We start from the raw sequence: 16,047 nt of genomic DNA on the forward strand, positions 1-16,047 counted from the left end.
CTTCGAGCGAAATGCCCCAAGTTTTATATTTATATGCATATATAAGTATGTGTATATATATATTTATATGTATATATTTATATATATATATTTATATATATATATAATTATATAGATATATATTTATAAATATATATGTATAGTCATATGTAGTAAATTATTTTTTCCGGCTTCAGCTGCTGCCCTTTCGTTCAACGTTCCCTTTCTCTTTATAAAAAAATAAGTTACTATCAATTGAATTCTCTTGTTATTGGTGTATATAAACTAGCAAGAAAACCCTTTGCTTGCCTTCGTTATCATGGTATAATTATTATTTAATATATTCTTGCTTTTTGTTTTCTTTTGCCCATTTCTATATGTTATAGGTATAGTATAGTAATAGGTGATGAAGCAGAACATGATGTGTGCTTGTAAAAGTTTGTAAACTTGTTCTATTGCATCGATGCGAGACTTGTGGAAGTACTAATGTGCGACGAGGTGCCCAACGTGGAGGCCATGTCCCCTTGGTAGCTGAACTGTGGTGGCGAAATCAAAAAATTTGATGAGCAAACGGCGAACCACTTGAAATGATCCCACGAAACACTTACCTGCGGGAAAAGCGGCTCTTCGGCTATGGAGCCTAACGGCCCGGTGGGATCCGGTGGCGTAAGCTCCACACTCTCTCCCGTAAACTCTTTGTCGAAGTACCTCGTATCCGTATCGGAAGTGACCTGAGGCTTGAAAGGCGGCGTAATCTATGGACACAAGTTTTAGAAATTAGACATTCATTCAGAAATCCTTTGAACACACACCTTTTTCAGCACCAGATCTGTCCAGTTAATACTCGCAAAGAAGGGATGTGCTTTTATCTCGTTGACATCATCCTTGCCACCGCCTAGGCGCTTTTTGGGATCCTTGGCTAGGAGGCCTGCCAGCAGATTTTTCGCCTCATCAGTAATTTTGGGCGGGAACTTGACTTCCTCCACCAAAATCAATGTGAAGAGCACATCATGATCACGATTGTAAAAGGGAAGTCGACCACAGATCTGTCAAAGAATATTGTTTAATATCAAACCAATCTTTAGATTTACTGCAATGGCTTACCATCTCATACATAACCACGCCGGTGCCCCACCAGTCAACCGCCTGGCCATAGTCATTGTCGTCTAATACTTCCGGAGCTAGGTATTCCGGTGTGCCGCAGAAGGTTTTCGTTGTGCGGCCATAGGTGATGTCCTCCTTGCACAGACCGAAGTCGGCGACCTTGATGTGGCCATCTTTGTCCAGCAAAAGATTCTCCAGCTTCAAGTCGCGGTAGATGATGCCCTGTGAGTGCAGATAGCCCAGGGCCGAAATTATCTCTGCGCCGTAAAAGCGGGTGCGGTCCTCCGTGAAGATGCGTTCGTGGCTCAAATGCCAGAAGAGCTCGCCCCCGTTGACGTACTGCATCACAAAGCACAGACGGTCGTTGGTTTGAAAAGAATATTTAAGTGACTGCAAGAGAATAAAATCAAATTTGATTCATTATTATTGGAAAATAAAAAAGACTGATAGTTTTCTTTTGATTGCAATAAAATTATTTAAAATAAACAATTTTATCCATTTACAAAAAATTAAAACTAGATAATTTCTGAAGCCTTTAAAGGTAAAAGCTAAGTGATGTGATGTTGACTACTCACAATGAGGAACGGGTGATTTGTGGACTTGAGCACACGACTTTCGGTCAGGGTGTGGGCCACCTCGTCCTTCTGGATGATGACCTCCTTTTTGAGAATTTTGATTGCATACAGCTTGGCGGTGGCCTTCTCGCGGCACAGGATAACCTTACCGAAGGTGCCCTTGCCGAGCACCTTGAGGAACTCAAAATTCTCTAAAGTCTGCAACGAGATAAGATGTTAGTTCGATCACGACCTTGACCAGTGACTGACTAGCCCAGTACTTACCACTTTCTTAACGCCGCTGCTGTTGCAGGTGGTTCCCTTGACAGAGAACTGCTCGGAGAGCTCCACCTCGGCGATTCCGGCCATGTCCACGTCGGTCATGTCTGTCTGCACCGACGGCGACATGGCCACCTCGCCCACATCTATGAGTCGGCTGGACACGTTGCGGATGGCCTCCGTCCAGGCCTGGCGCTCCAGTTCCGTGTCCACGGCGAATGTGCGCTCGATGACCGTAGTCCACTGCAGGCCGCGAATGATGAAGGTGAAGGGTTTAGGGCGATCCACGGTCATGATCTGGCAGCCGCGCACCGTGAAGTTGTTGAGCAGCGAATCCGAAGTTGTGCTGGTGCTGTCCGCCGGCTTGCTGCGATAGCCCGTCAAACGACCGTCGGAGTGGAGGCAAAAGTAGCGCTGTCGCCAGGTCTTGATGTGCTCGCCCCGTTTCATCAGCCAGCCCTCCTTGACCAACTGCGATTTCTCCGTCAGCGAGTGGTCCATGCTCATGCTGGGCAGGCTGGCCGAGTCGAAGGTGGTGTTCATCGACATGGTTCCGGTTACGTCTGTGGTGGCCAAGGGGTTCCTGTCTAGCCAGGATTGCTGTCGCCAGCTGAGACTGTCTCCACTGCCGCTAATCTGGCTGTTGCTGCTGGACTGGCTGTTGCTATTGTTGATGTTGATGCTGCTGCTGCTGTTGGTGCTGGGCGACTCCGGGATCCTAGAGGCAGATCCTGGCGCTGGGGCGCTGGCAACCACAGTCGATCGCCGCTGCAGGGCAAACGGTAGGTAATTCGTGTTGAGGCTGTTTTCAAAACCCTAGGGACAAGCGAATGGGTGCCTGCAAGAGGATCATTTAATTGAGTTAATAAAATCACAATCGAATAGGGTACCTAAAGGTTCCAAACCGATCATTAAAAGATACACATTAAAACGCTCAAAAACTATGAAGTAAAAATCAATTATTACACTATTAGGTGAAATAGGACTAATTGAACCTGTTAGTTCGAAATAAGGAAATTAATGGGTATTCGAGAATATTCAAATGGCATTAAGGTGGGAAGGACGGGTATAAGAAAAGGGCAAAGTACATCCTCCTTAATTCCATCAAGAAAGAGGTACGAAAGATGTACCCTTGAAGTGTGAAATCAAACCATAAAAGGGGGTCAACTATAACCAGCTAGTGCCCCCCAAATTCGCTTATCTCACGCTGGTAGTAAACAATTGTTATTGTCATTTTGCATGTTTATGACAAATGCAGTAGGCGCTTGCGTCAGCAGCTGCTGCAAAACATTCGCGGCATTTCCGCTGGCAGAAAGGGATTGGATTGTATGGGATTGAATCCAATTGGATGGGGTATTGGATTCTTAGTCACTGGCCCACATGCAGATGTAGGCGCCATCGTCGCCTTGTTGTTGCTGCCACTGGCACTGGCACTTTCGGCTTCAAACGAAATTCCCCGCCATGTTACGCAGCGCGAGCGATACGAGCGAAAATTGTTCGCGATTACATTTAGCGCGAAATTAAATCAAAACAAGTCGACGGCGGCGACTGTTCATGAACTTATGCATGTGTATAGACGACATACAGGCAGCACTCGCCTCGCACTCACACTCGCACAGCTGCAAAAGCATATTCATTTACAATTTGCGAAAATGTCAACGACGGATGGCGGCCGGCTGTACAAATTTCGCTATCTATCTAAAACTGTAAACAAATGTACATAAAATAAAAATCGACAAAATACAAACACAGGCGCGCGAGCACACGCACACTGAGCCAGTCACACAGACATGGCTGCATTGCAAAGTGCGAGGCCAGACTGTGGGTGCGAGGGGGAGGGAGACAGACAGTACGCGTGTCTGCCACAAAGGTGTATGCATGTGTGTGTGTGTGTGTGTTTGTGTCTGCGAGTGTCTGGCCGTGTGGGTGTGAGTGAGTTAGTGTGTGTGTGGGCAGCGGCGACCTAGCAGCGCAACATGTCAAATCACTTCGTGGAAATGGTGGAAATAGAAGTGGTAAAACTAAAAAAAAACCAACCTAGTTTTGGAAAAGAACGCGACTTTTGCTTTCGCTACTACTGCTATTTGTTTTTCTGCTTGCTTTGGTCTTTTGCCTTTTGATGGTGACAGCAGCGACAACGTCACGGGCCTTATTATTGTGCGTGTGTTGTTGCTGTTTGCTGTTGTTGTTGTTGGGTTAAGGTGCCAGACACCAGAGGACGGAACGGAACACACACACTCGCGCACTGGAAAACACACGCAGGTTCAGTCTCTAAACGCCACCCGGGCGTTTCCACTGGCTGATTTTGGCCTTCCAACGCGACGCTGCAACAATTGCAATTGCTAAAAAATCTATTTTTCATAAACACAAGCACGCACACAGGCAAAATAAATTTTCCATGTACCGTTTAGTTTTTACGCTTCACTTTTTTTTCGATAACTGGCTCGATAGCTAGTTTGAGCTGCGTTGCCACCAGGTTAGGCGATAGTCTTGCCGAAAGTCACGAAGTAGGGCTGCCAGACGGCCGCTATGTTTTAGTGCTGTAAAAATATATCGTTTAAATAAGTATTTAGTTAAAGAACACATATTTTGTTTAAGTTTGTTAAAAGAAAGTAATACCTCTTAATTAAAAATATGCGTTTGTCCATATTGTATGCATTGAATTTGAATTTTTAAAATTTTAAAAGGCAGAAATACGCCGGGATAAGCTTAATTTTGAAAAGAGCTGCAATAAGGAAACAGTGAAAGTATGAGATGGATTTAAATTAAATAACTAAATAATAAATCGTAAATAACATTTTAGGTAAACAAATCTGTATTTGCAAGCTAAGTTAAAAAAATTGGTGTACAAATTAAAGGTGCATATAATTTTGCTGTAATGAATTTTAATATTTATTATTATTTGAAACTTAAATCGGTTATTATTCTGACCCCTTACAGCATTTTCTAAAATTTACCGATGACTTTAGCGGCCTTAAAAGATTCCAGCCCTGATTTATGGTTTAAGTATGTGCTAAACATATAGTAGTGCTTTTAACCTTTTTGTGAACGTGTTCAGTGTGACCAGATATTGGGCGATGGAAAATACCTGCGTCTTTCAGCAACATTTGACGACGCGTTTTGGTAATCTGAGCGTCGAAACCATCGGGCGCACTGCTCAGATTTGTTTATGCAGAACGCGAAGTCTTTGAGCCGAAAAAAGCAGAAAAACGTAGCGAGAAAAGTGCCCCAGTGGCAAATAAAAAGGTAACGAACATGGAATCCGATCGGTAGGAAGAATGTTGCATGTCACTACCGAATAAACAAACTTGAACTCCTGTTTTATCAAAAAAGGCGTAGAAAAGTGCAAAAACAAAGGTGTTATTGACTGGCAACTTTCTTTTTCTGCCTTTCGTGTCTATCACAATGGGCTGTGGCTGAGGCTGAGCATTTGCCGAATAAGAGCAGCTTAAATGGCATGAGTATGAGGCAGAATCGAGTGCATGTGCATGTGCATTCAATTAGGAGGAGAAATGGAAATGGAAATCAATACTAACACAGTCACGAGCCCCTTTTCTGTTCATGTGTGTGTGCGTGTGAAAACAAAACAAATGTGTGCGGCTGTGGAAAAGAAAGCGCATAATTGAATAATAAATAATAACAGAAACAGGGCAAATGGCAACGACTCAATGACAAAAGCAAAGCCGCCACCGCAGCACAAGAAATGTGTCTGCTAAAGTGTAGAAAATATGCCATTGTTTATGTGATTTGCAAATGTTCACATTGACACATACATACATGGCTGCAAGATAACTGTTGTTGTGCGGGCGGGTGCATTGCTCGACAGGGCTGTTTGTGCGTGAGAGCAGGATGGCCATAGGTAGAGAGCAGGGCAGAAGGTCAGGGGCGGATCCAGGGGGGATAAGGGGTCCCTCTTAATAGCAAAACAAAAAATAACATGTTTTGTAATATTCGACCATTTTTCATTTTGCTTTTAGTATTACTGAATACTTTAATACTTTGAATTAAGAATATAAATCTTAAATAGGAATTTTTTGTTTTATTTTTAAATTTAAAATTATATCCGTATCCGAAATCAGTTTCCCCTCAAAAAAAAAACCCTCCATTATTAGCCAGATCCGCCCCTGGGCAAAGAGCAGGATAGAGAGAGAACAGTGCAAATCGAATTAGTCCAGACTTTTGGTCACGCCCTTGAACTTTGCATTAACCCACTAACACCCCCACCTCGCAGATAGCACCTAAGGACCCCAAACACCACACGCCACACAAGATGTTCAACTTCATGAAGAAGAGCGCCGGCGACGAAGAGAAGGAGCGCCGCAAGCGGGAGAAGAAGCTGCGCAAAGAGGCTAAGGGCACCACTGGTGGCTCGGGAATTGGAGGCGTCACTGGCGTCACCGGGAGCATGAGCACCGACGAGCTACTCCGCTTGGACGAGGTGCGCCGGTCGCTCAAAATTCGAGGACGGCGCAAGGAGAAGGAGAAACTGCCCAGCGGAATTACGGCGGACTACAGTGCGGACTTCTTTGCCGCCCTCAATGCGGACGCGAATGGCGGCAGCAACGGGGGAGCAGCGGGAGCTGCAGATCCCGAACAGGATCGTGGCAATGAGGAGATTGTAGCATCTGTGATGACGCACATCGAGAGTCGAGCCTCCAACGGCGCGGGCGTGAGTGTCAACTACAGCGAGGTCACACATTCCCTGCTCGCCGGTGGGCTCAAGGTAAGTTTATTTGCCTTATCTTATCCGTTATCCGACTAAATCCATCTTCCTCTCCGTTTAAGAATCGCTTCCTGCCGCCTATACCACCAAAACCGCCCAAGCGTGGCATCTTAAAAGGCTCCCGCAGCAACATGACTAATGTGCACGAGGAGATCAGCTTTGCGGGAGTTACCGGTGGAACTGGTGGCACTCCAGAGATGCTCTTGCGGAACACCTTCCAGAATGAGTCGCTCTACGAGGGAGGCGGCAGGGGAGCTGGTTCGGTTGGCTCCAACTCCAGCCAGCATGGTACCTCTTTCACCTCCGTGGAGAGCCTGCGTAGCGACGGAGAACAGACGGGTGGTCAGCAGAGGGCCATGACCCTGCCAGCCAACGCCCGCTACGGAGCCGCGCCCCAGGCCAGCAGCCAGGGATCCCACCTCCATGTGCTTACCTCGCCGTCGCCCAGCGCCGACAGTCTCACAGATACCACAAACTCCTCGTTCGCCACACCCCCCTTCTCTCTGAGTCCCGTTGGCGAGTCGCAGGGCATTGACCGCTGGGCCCGCGTCCATGCCTTCGAGGATGTGGAGCTGCCACTGCCGCCGGTGCAGCTGGTAAAACTTCCGCCACCCAGACAGCTGGTGATCAGGCGCCAAAAGTCGCCGCGCCAGGACTTTGGCTTCAGCCTGCGCAAAGCCATTTGCTTGGACAGAACAGAGTCGCTGACTTCACCCATTTTCAGGCCGGTGATTTTCGCCGAGCCAGGTGCTGGTGGTGGAGCTACGGGTCTGCTGCCCGGCGATCGCCTTATCAAGGTGAACGGAACGCCCGTGGGCGATCTGTCACGGGAGATCATCATTGAGTTGATACGAAATAGTGGCGAGGCTGTTACCGTAGAGGTAAGTTCTTCTTGGAATTCCTTAATCCCTTGGGTAAATTCTACATTTGAGCACGCTGAAAATAACAGCGAAAATTTTGATGATAAGAAAAGATATGTTCAGAACCTTTTATTCAACATAAGTAGTATATATTATAAATACAAATTTTGATGAAGTTTTGTATGCGTTGTTAAAGAGTTCTTTATTTAAAATGTGTAAAATGTGTTAGTATGTTTTTATTTTTATTTAAAAACTGCATGGACTCTCTTGATGATAAAACATGTTCTTTTACATTTTATTTATACACATGCACTTAGCTTAAACTAAACATAATTTTTCACCTTTAAATCCCTTGCCGTCGACCTAGGTCCAACCAGTCGCTGAGTTGGTGGAGCTGAGCAAGCGATGCATGGCACCCAGCACGGCCACCGTGGAGGAGATCGATCATTCCATTACCAACGGCAACTGCAACACCCTCCGGCGCAGTGCCAGCAAGCGCTTCAAGCGTCAGGTGAGTCGCGATCGCATCCATTAGTGGGTCTAGCTCACACACGTGATTGATGGAACTGCATGCCCGTCATCGTAGCATTGCAATGAACCAAACCTTGCATAACAACATTATCCATTAGTATGTATGTGCATCTTAGGAACTATTGACAATCTATAAAATGGTTTTTAAGCTGAGCTTGAAGTTTTAAAATTGGAAAATTGGGATCATCGTTATTTATACAATTGGAACAACAGTGTTAGGTTAATCTTCTGGTATTCCCGTCAGCCATTTCCTGTTTGACTTTAGTTTCCGCTCGCCAATTTTCGCTTAAAGATTTTCTCATATGACTCAATGCCAGTTCTGGGGAATGTTGTTACCTACTTATTATTTTAAGATATGTGTGACGTCTGTCTAAGGTAGTAACTAGAGTTGCCAATTAGATTTGGTATTCACTAATTGGAAAAATATTTTCCCATAGAGACATTTGAAGAAACTTCTGTTATGTAAATGCCGAACCTTTCTAAAAATCTGATAAGTTCCTGCACAAATGTTAAAGACAATATTATCAAATTCTTATATGTTTAATTTAAGATCAGCAGTTATTTTTTAAACATGTTTGGAGAGCATTACATTATCGCATATTTCTCTGTCCAGCTGGTCGGCGGCAATTCTTATTGACTTGTTGACTATGCTAGAAACGTGTTTGACATTTTCTCGCCGTGTTTAACTTGCACAAATATTGTGAAATATGGTCGACAGCTCAGGCACTCGATCTAGCGAACGATCTATTCACCTATGTGTGTATCTATCTATCCACCTATCCAGCCTAGCCTGGCCTGGCCTGGCCCTTTCTATAAATATTTACGTATTGTTGGTGGAGCAACCTGGGTGGGGTGGTGCTAAGGCGTTGACATATTTCACCGCCTTACTCGCTTCCATTGAAGAAGGCAAAAATAAAACCAAACCGATTTGGCAACACTGTGGAAAAACTCAAACTGCATTTGGTATGCACTTTATGCATTTTAGCAGTCGGCCATGCAATCCAGCAGCATAAGCAGCAGCAGCCCACTTTGAAGCGTCCAAAAGACGACGATCCGTGGATTTTCACGATCCATGAGTTTGCCTGTGGCCAAAGCAGCAAGCCAGCAACTCTGCCAGCGCTGACTGCAACTGCGGCAGCGACTTCGGCAGCGACTGCGACTGCAGCTGTGTGTGCATTTCTACACCCACTTGGGGCTGCCTACACAAATATCAGGCAAAGCCACAACAAAACATGAAAGAACTCTGTGTAGGCTTAGTCGAAACTATCAGATACCGCTTACTCGATTATTCGGTAAAAACATTCAGTGTTAATACCTTATACACGATATTTCTATCATAAGATATAAAATCGACCCTATTTCCTTATAGATAGATAACAGGAAACGGAGTTTCAGTTTTATGAATTGGCCCTATCTTTTTCCTTAAATTCGAAACCGCATAACCAATATTTAAAATTAAACTTCCGAAATTATTATAACAGCACTCCATTGTCGTGACTCATATCGATTGTTGGTTTTTTTAAGGGCAAATAAATATAAACTTATTAAAATACAAATTAAAAAAGGGCAAATAAATATACTCTTATTAAAATACAAATTAAAATTTGTGCTGACATACGAAAGTCGAATTGAAACATATTCACTTATTAAAATAGCCTTAAATATCATATTCATATCTGGAACTGATTGTCTAGCTCTTGTTCTAGTACTAGTATACCCAACTACCGGGTATAATCATGGGCAGAGGCTGAAGCAGCGACATCGCTGTCGACGCAGCTTGCTTCTTTTTTTTGTCTTTGGTTTTGTTTTTGTTTGCGTCTCGCGGCTTGTTGTTGTCGGACGGTTCGCAGCCGCTGCGCTTGGAGCAGGGCCGTCAGTATGCTGAAAACTTTGCCCAGGTTCGGTACGGAAATCGAAATCGAGGAAAGACTGCGCGACGCCCACGGCTAAGTCCGATGTTAATGTTGTTACCAGTTGTAGTGTCTGCTGCATGGTGGAGTGGATTTTGGTGTTTTGTGTGCCATGACGATTACGATTCTGGCTGTCATTCGGTCTGTACTGGCTTTAATTCATAACTCGCTGGCGTCGTCGCGTTCGTGACTTGAGTCTTGCAGTGCAATCAATCAATCAGTTCGGCTCGTTTTGGTCCATCGATTGATCGATGATTGGCCATTTTCAGCCGCGCAATTGTCTAATGTCAAAGCGCTAAGTGCTCCAGCCACAAAAAGCCTAAGCTAACAGTTCCAAGGTTCCGCGGGCGCTCCAGTTACCCAATCGTCGCCTACTTCCCGCTCCGCTTCAGACTCTGGCCATTGTGTATCTTCGCGTCAGTATCTGTATCTGTATATCTGTTTGCTGTTTGCTAATCCGCTCTGGTCATGCTCCGCGAGCTGGCCATGACAGTTGTGTGTGCCCAGTGATCGCATAACAGCCATGTTCCTCAAGCCCAAAAGCTTTGAGCAGTCTCTGCGCGGCGGAATCGTTCCGGCTGTGCCAGCAGCTCCAGGATCGGGTCTGAATCCCTCATTCCACAAGGGTTGCACGGGCAAGGCGCATGCCTGCGGCACCAACAAATCCCAGCGGACAGGAGGATCGGGAACGGTAGCCACTGGAGGATCTAAGGCGGGCAGGCAGACGCCGAAGGCTCAGCGCAAGAACAGCATTAGTTCGGAGACAATCAGCGAGAGCGGTTCGGAGAACTCGACCAGTTGGCCCTCCTCCTCCTCGGCGGCCGTTCCTTCAACCGCTCCGCCTCCGAAACCTCCGCGCTTGGCGGCCACCAAAGCTAGAGAAGCCGCCGCCATAGCGTGCTCTGCGCCACAACCCCCAGTTACACCGGTCTTCGAGCGCTCCACGAAACGATCGCTCAGTTTCCGGAGCAGCAGCAGCAAGCCTGCGGAGCCAAAGGTTTCTCCTGGCGGTAGCTCCTCTATTCGTCCGCCCTGGAACATCTCCGCCGTAGCTGCATCCAAATACGCCGCTGCAGCCGCTGCCACTGCCCCCCAGTCACCCAATCCCAGCACCAGGAGTTCGTTCCGACGACGTCGCGATGCCCAGAACATAGGTCTCCAGTGGCCGGCCATTTGGGCCAGTTCCCTAGCCGCCAACTATAAAAACTACGATGCAATCGTCAAGCAAAAGGTGCGCACAAAAACTACACTAAGCTGCAAAAATCTCTTTTTGTTGGAAATTTCTAAGCTAGATTACTTTATTACTTTACTACACTAAGCTACAAAAATCACTTTTTTGTGGGAAGTTCTAAGCTAGACTACTTTATAGCGAATGAAGTTATTAAAAAGCTAGGTTATTCTTGTGTAGGGATTATTAAATTTTTTTTATTTCTGTATGTACATATATGTTGGTAAAAATGTAAAATTTAAAATTAATATTAGCAATCATATTCGGTTGTGCAGTAATCTTAAGTGATAATCTGGTAATAATTGGATGAAATTTTAAATGTTACTTTTTATATATACTCTTTTTGGAACAAAAGTGGACCCAAACTTGGTTGAAGAGTGTTCGGTGCGCATTTCCATCCAACGAAAACTTTCTAGTACTTCTTTCCACTATCGATGGGTGCAATAAAAAAAACAAATGAATGGACAAGCCGACGTACGGACAAAAGATGGAATCGATCGATAGATCGCCGAACCATGACCCAATGTACGATTTAGTTGTTAGACCTTTTATTATTATGCTCGGACGCTGGTGCGTGGGCCGTCGAATCCCAAACTCATAATTTACGGGTCGGTACGGTCGTCGTCTCGTCGTCTTGTCGCTGCATTTATGGCGGTATAACTTTATGGCTCAATACGCCTGCGAAGCCGTCGAGCGGAAGTGTTCGTTTAGGTTCGAGTTAGCTTCGCAGCGTGGCCGGTCGCCTCTTTAAAGTTCTTTTAAAGGGGGAGGGCGGCAAACTGGAATCGGATTGCATAATTCAGTGAAAGATAGCTGGATATGAAATCCAGACAGTAGCTTTTGGTAAGCCCCATCCATCCATCCATCCATCCATGCATGCATGCATAACCTGCCTTATCCTATCCGCTATCCATGTTAATAAGTCGGCTCTGATGTCTCTGTGTGGTGTCTCCGCCTCTTCGTTCGTCTAATTTGTGTGCTCGCCATCATCATCATCATCATCATCATCACCAACAGCTGTGGCTACGTCTGCGGGTTCGTTGACTCTGCCGTGGAGTGGAGTGCAGCATTGATTGACAGTGGACATGCGCCCGAGGAACTAATTTGTTTATCTTAGTATTCCTCCAAACAAGTTCCACCCGATTGATGAGTGAACGTGAGCTGTGAACCGAACTGGGTGATTTTATTCTGGCCCAGTTGGAAACTAATAAAGCGGGTCTATCGAGCCAATGAATCAAACTAAAAGACCTAAATTAGATCTTACACTTAAATAGGGTAGATATGGTTGGGTCTTGGCTATTATACTAGTTTCAAAGTTGTTTAAATTATTTGTAAAACTACTCTTTTCTACTCTTAACTTGCAATATGTTTGTAAGCTCTCTTATTATGCAGACTTTTAAAAAAGTGTTTCTAAAACTTTTGATTTATAATACTTCATAAGATAAGTGATTTTCTTAAGTATTATATTGTCGAGTATCACTAAAAACCCTTCCTTACCTCAATCAAAATTAACTCGACAGACTGTAAGAATAAAGTTGTTTAGATTTGCTTCAGCTCACTAAAATGCAGTTTACTCTTTGCCAACATGTTCAATGAAATTAAAACGCTATAACCAATCGTTTCGAAACTGTTGAAAAGCCATAAAAATAAAGTGACTAAGAACCTAATGAAAGACTACATTCGATTTCCTATCCGTTCCGGCTTTCCCAACATCTACAAAATTAATTACTTTCCCCGCGCCCACTTGCCCGAAACGTGCCTTTAATTGAGGGCTATTGAACCTTGCACAATATTTTCATAATTCGGGAGAAGATCTATCTGGCGGATACTGCGAGTAGGGAGATCTTAGTGAGCAGGGAACTTGGGAGGCTGCTGCTGCTGCTGCGGCTAAATGCCATTTATAGCCACAAATGTGAACTGACGCTGGCGACGACGCTGGTGGGTTGCATAATGGCGCATCCGCGTCGTCGTCGGTTTGGCTGTCTAGCCCAATAGCATTTGGCGCGTCTAGGCGGCTAATTAGGATTTAGAAACATCATCAAATTTAGAAATGCACCCGAAATAAACCGAAAGCGACTCTGTCGGCTGACTGCGGCGGTGGAGTAGGGATAATAAATGGAATAAATGCGTGAAAATGTTCCCCGATCCACGCCGATCCGAAAATAAACCCAATGTACACCCCACACCGACGAATTGCTGCTTCAGTTGAAGTTGCGCCGACAAAATGTTGACCCCAATTTAACTTAATTTTCGTGTTGCTTTGTTTGTTTTCCATCTTTTCGCAGAGCCGCCACGAGAATGGCAATGGAGGAGTCGGAGGAGGAGGAGGAGCCGAAGGAGTGGGCCACGATCTGGAGGCGGATGTGGCGGATGCCAGTCAGCCGGAGCGTGTTTGGCTGGTGCATCGCGGTGGCTTCACTGCCGCCATCCGTTTGCCGACCCCATCTGCTGGCCGGGATGAGGAGAACAAGCTCCACCTGCGCCTCCTGCATAATGGCGAGCAGCTGATCGTCGACGAGGACGACGTGGAGAAGCAGAACAGCTCCGCCCTGGACCTCGCTGAGGACATCTGCGAGCTGAAGTATCTGAACGAGGCGTCCGTGCTCCACTGCCTGCGACAGCGCTACGCCAGCAATCTGATCCACACCAAGGCGGGGCCCACGCTGCTCGTGGTCAATCCCATGGCCCCACTGTCCCTCTACTCCGAAAAGGTAGGGCCAGCCAACTGGTTACTGCTCTGAGCGGGTTATTTATCGGCTGCCGTCTCTCGTTCGTAGGTTGTCTCCATGTTCCGCGGCTGCAAGACGGAGGACATGCCGCCCCACGTCTACTCGCTGGCCCAGACCGCCTACAGGAGCCTGGTCGAGACGCGGCGCGACCAGAGCTTGATATTCATGGGTCGATCTGGTTCTGGCAAATCCACCAGCTTCAAGCATGCGCTCAACTACTTGGCGTTGGCAGCGGGTATGTCTAGACCGTGCTGCGTTTGCAGCATTTGGGCTACATTGTCGTGGCTGCTCCCACTCCCACTCGCACTCGCACTCGATTTGCAATTGAATTTGTTGTTTGTTGGTTGTTTTCCTTCTGGCCGTAGGCTGCGGACTGCGAACTGCTGGCTGGCCCAGTTTGCGCTGAGCCACACCAAAATGCAATCTGCGTTCGATTGGCTCATTTGCATTGTTGGCCAAGAAATGCAGCTGCAATTAGTCAAGCCTCCAATTCGGTTCCATTGTTAGATTTATGACCCAAAAAGGGGAACAGTCTAATGAAAATGTAAATTGCCAAGATACATATTATTGATATTCATTTTTATTGAGCAACTTATAATGCCCAATAAAAATAAAAATACAATAACAAATAAAAAGGTAACTTTACTGACGTAAACTTTAAGATTTCGTTTAATAAACTCTTGAATATTTTAATGACTTAAAATAAATATGTGGATTATCGATGTCTACTCTGCTTTCTTTGTAAAAATATTCAACCTATATAAAAAACCTGAATATTGTATACCTTTTTAACGTTACCGTTTTTTATCGATTTTTCGTTAATGAATTCAGCGAGAACCAAAACCACAACAAAAGATAATAAACATTCATATGCACAAAATTATTGTTTTGTTGGTAAATAGAATTCAAAAGATTGTTCAATACTTTAATTACAATAATCGTTGTTTTGAAAAACAATAATAACAATTTCTGTTACTGTTCTTTAGGTGCCTATAACAATTTCATTAATGCGGAGAAGGTCAATGCCTTGTGCACGATTCTAGAGGCTTTTGGAAATACGAAAACTTGCCTCAACTCGAATGCCACTCGGATGACGCAGCTGTTGAGCCTGGATTTTGACCAAACCGGCCAGATTGCATCTGCTTCATTGCAGGTAAGCTTTCATTTACAACAGCCATTCGTATAGTTTTTTTTTTACCTGTTTCTCGCTCAGGTTCTGCTTCCAGAGCGACAGCGAGCTGGTCGCCGATTGGGACACGAGCATAGTTTCCACATCATGACGCGACTTCTGGCTGGCGCCGCCGGTTTGCTGCAGAAGGAGCTGCACCTGGAGAACATAACCTCCGAGGACAGCCACCCGTTTATATCGCTCTCCCAGAAGCTAGAGGACCGCCATCGAGCGGCCAATGACTTCATGCGCACGGTTCAGGCATTCGAGACGCTGAACATTGATGCCAAGGCGGTGCGCGGCATCTGGAGCATTCTGGCAGCCATTTACCATCTGGGCATTGCGGGTGTCACAAAACTGGGCACTGGCTCAACAGCCCGCACTCAGTTTGCCAATCCTACGGCCGCCCGCAAGGCGTCGGGCTTGCTGGGCGTGAATCTAGAGGATCTGTCGTCGGCCGCCTTCGGTCTCACACAACCCAATGCACCCAATGGCGGTCTAAGTCCCTCGAAGTCGCCCACCTCGGACAATGGCCACGAGTGGGCCTGGGAATGCCTAGAGGCGTTGGTCATTGGCCTCTACTCGGAGGCTCTGGCTGCGGTGGTGGCGTTGGTCAATCGACAGATCTGCACTTCCGCCCACACCATTGCCTCAATTATGCTAATCGACACGCCCGGCTTCCAAAATCCGGCGAGTTGTGGCCAGCAGGTGGGCGCAACGCTGGCCGACCTGCGCCACAACTATTTGCAGGAACGGCTGCAGATGCTCTTCCATCACACCACGCTGGTGGCGCCCCGCGATCGATACGCCCAGGAGCTGGTGGAGATCGAGATGGACCAGGCCTCGGAGTGCCATCCGGGTCCACTGATCTCTCTGATTGACAAGGCGCCGCAAAACCATGTTGTGCGGTCATCCCAGCGAGATCTACGTGATCACGATCGTCGGGGCATGCTATGGTGAGTTAGCTAATTTCGCGTTCTTA

The 16,047-nt window shown here is 46.1% G+C and overlaps 2 protein-coding genes across 8 annotated transcripts in view; one reads left to right on the forward strand and one right to left on the reverse strand.

Annotated features, from left to right (window-relative positions):
- Positions 1-289: 289 nt before the first annotated feature.
- On the reverse strand, positions 290-4,434 carry LOC128252306 (RAC serine/threonine-protein kinase). Of its 3 annotated transcripts, none has more exons than XM_052979934.1 (7): positions 4,321-4,434; positions 1,923-2,754; positions 1,659-1,856; positions 1,084-1,473; positions 792-1,025; positions 588-734; positions 290-515 (listed from the first exon to the last, which is right to left on the reverse strand). In XM_052979934.1, exons 2-7 carry the CDS (start codon positions 2,463-2,465, stop codon positions 432-434), a joined length of 1,596 nt encoding a protein of 531 aa, XP_052835894.1. In that variant the 5' UTR covers positions 2,466-2,754; positions 4,321-4,434; the 3' UTR covers positions 290-431. The 3 variants fall into 3 exon arrangements, with proteins under 3 accessions (XP_052835894.1, XP_052835892.1, XP_052835893.1); XM_052979932.1 differs by having other exon boundaries at positions 3,954-4,372; XM_052979933.1 differs by having other exon boundaries at positions 4,295-4,364.
- A 622-nt stretch (positions 4,435-5,056) lies between these two features.
- LOC128251922 (unconventional myosin-XVIIIa-like) overlaps positions 5,057-16,047 on the forward strand; it is a 32,874-nt gene continuing 21,883 nt past the window's right edge. For 3 of the 5 annotated variants that reach the window (XR_008267257.1, XM_052979182.1, XM_052979183.1), the window contains exons 1-8: positions 5,057-5,162; positions 6,148-6,639; positions 6,702-7,520; positions 7,867-8,010; positions 13,454-13,879; positions 13,946-14,132; positions 14,884-15,050; positions 15,111-16,021. Coding sequence is in view for 4 of the 5 variants with exons in the window: in XM_052979182.1 (XP_052835142.1) it covers positions 6,187-6,639; positions 6,702-7,520; positions 7,867-8,010; positions 13,454-13,879; positions 13,946-14,132; positions 14,884-15,050; positions 15,111-16,021 (3,107 nt within the window). In the remaining variant the exon portion in view is untranslated. Of the gene's footprint in view, positions 5,163-6,147; positions 6,640-6,701; positions 7,521-7,866; positions 8,011-9,890; positions 11,172-13,453; positions 13,880-13,945; positions 14,133-14,883; positions 15,051-15,110; positions 16,022-16,047 lie in introns of those variants that run through there. The other 2 variants (XM_052979186.1, XM_052979185.1) reach the window with 2 other exon arrangements.

The sequence above is a fragment of the Drosophila gunungcola genome, chromosome 3R (genome assembly GCF_025200985.1).
Source record: "Drosophila gunungcola strain Sukarami chromosome 3R, Dgunungcola_SK_2, whole genome shotgun sequence".
Lineage (NCBI taxonomy): Eukaryota > Metazoa > Arthropoda > Insecta > Diptera > Drosophilidae > Drosophila > Drosophila gunungcola.

What these genes read in the sequence shown, in the direction of transcription:
- LOC128252306 (XM_052979934.1), bottom strand. Translation starts at nt 2,465, where the DNA reads ATGTCGATGAACACCACCTTCGACTCGGCCAGCCTGCCCAGCATGAGC. An exon ending in GCGTGGTTATGTATGAGATG is followed by an intron (nt 1,026 to 1,083) that starts GTAAGCCATTGC and finishes ATTCTTTGACAG; the next exon opens with ATCTGTGGTCGACTTCCCTT. An exon ending in AAGAGCCGCTTTTCCCGCAG is followed by an intron (nt 516 to 587) that starts GTAAGTGTTTCG and finishes TCGCCACCACAG; the next exon opens with TTCAGCTACCAAGGGGACAT.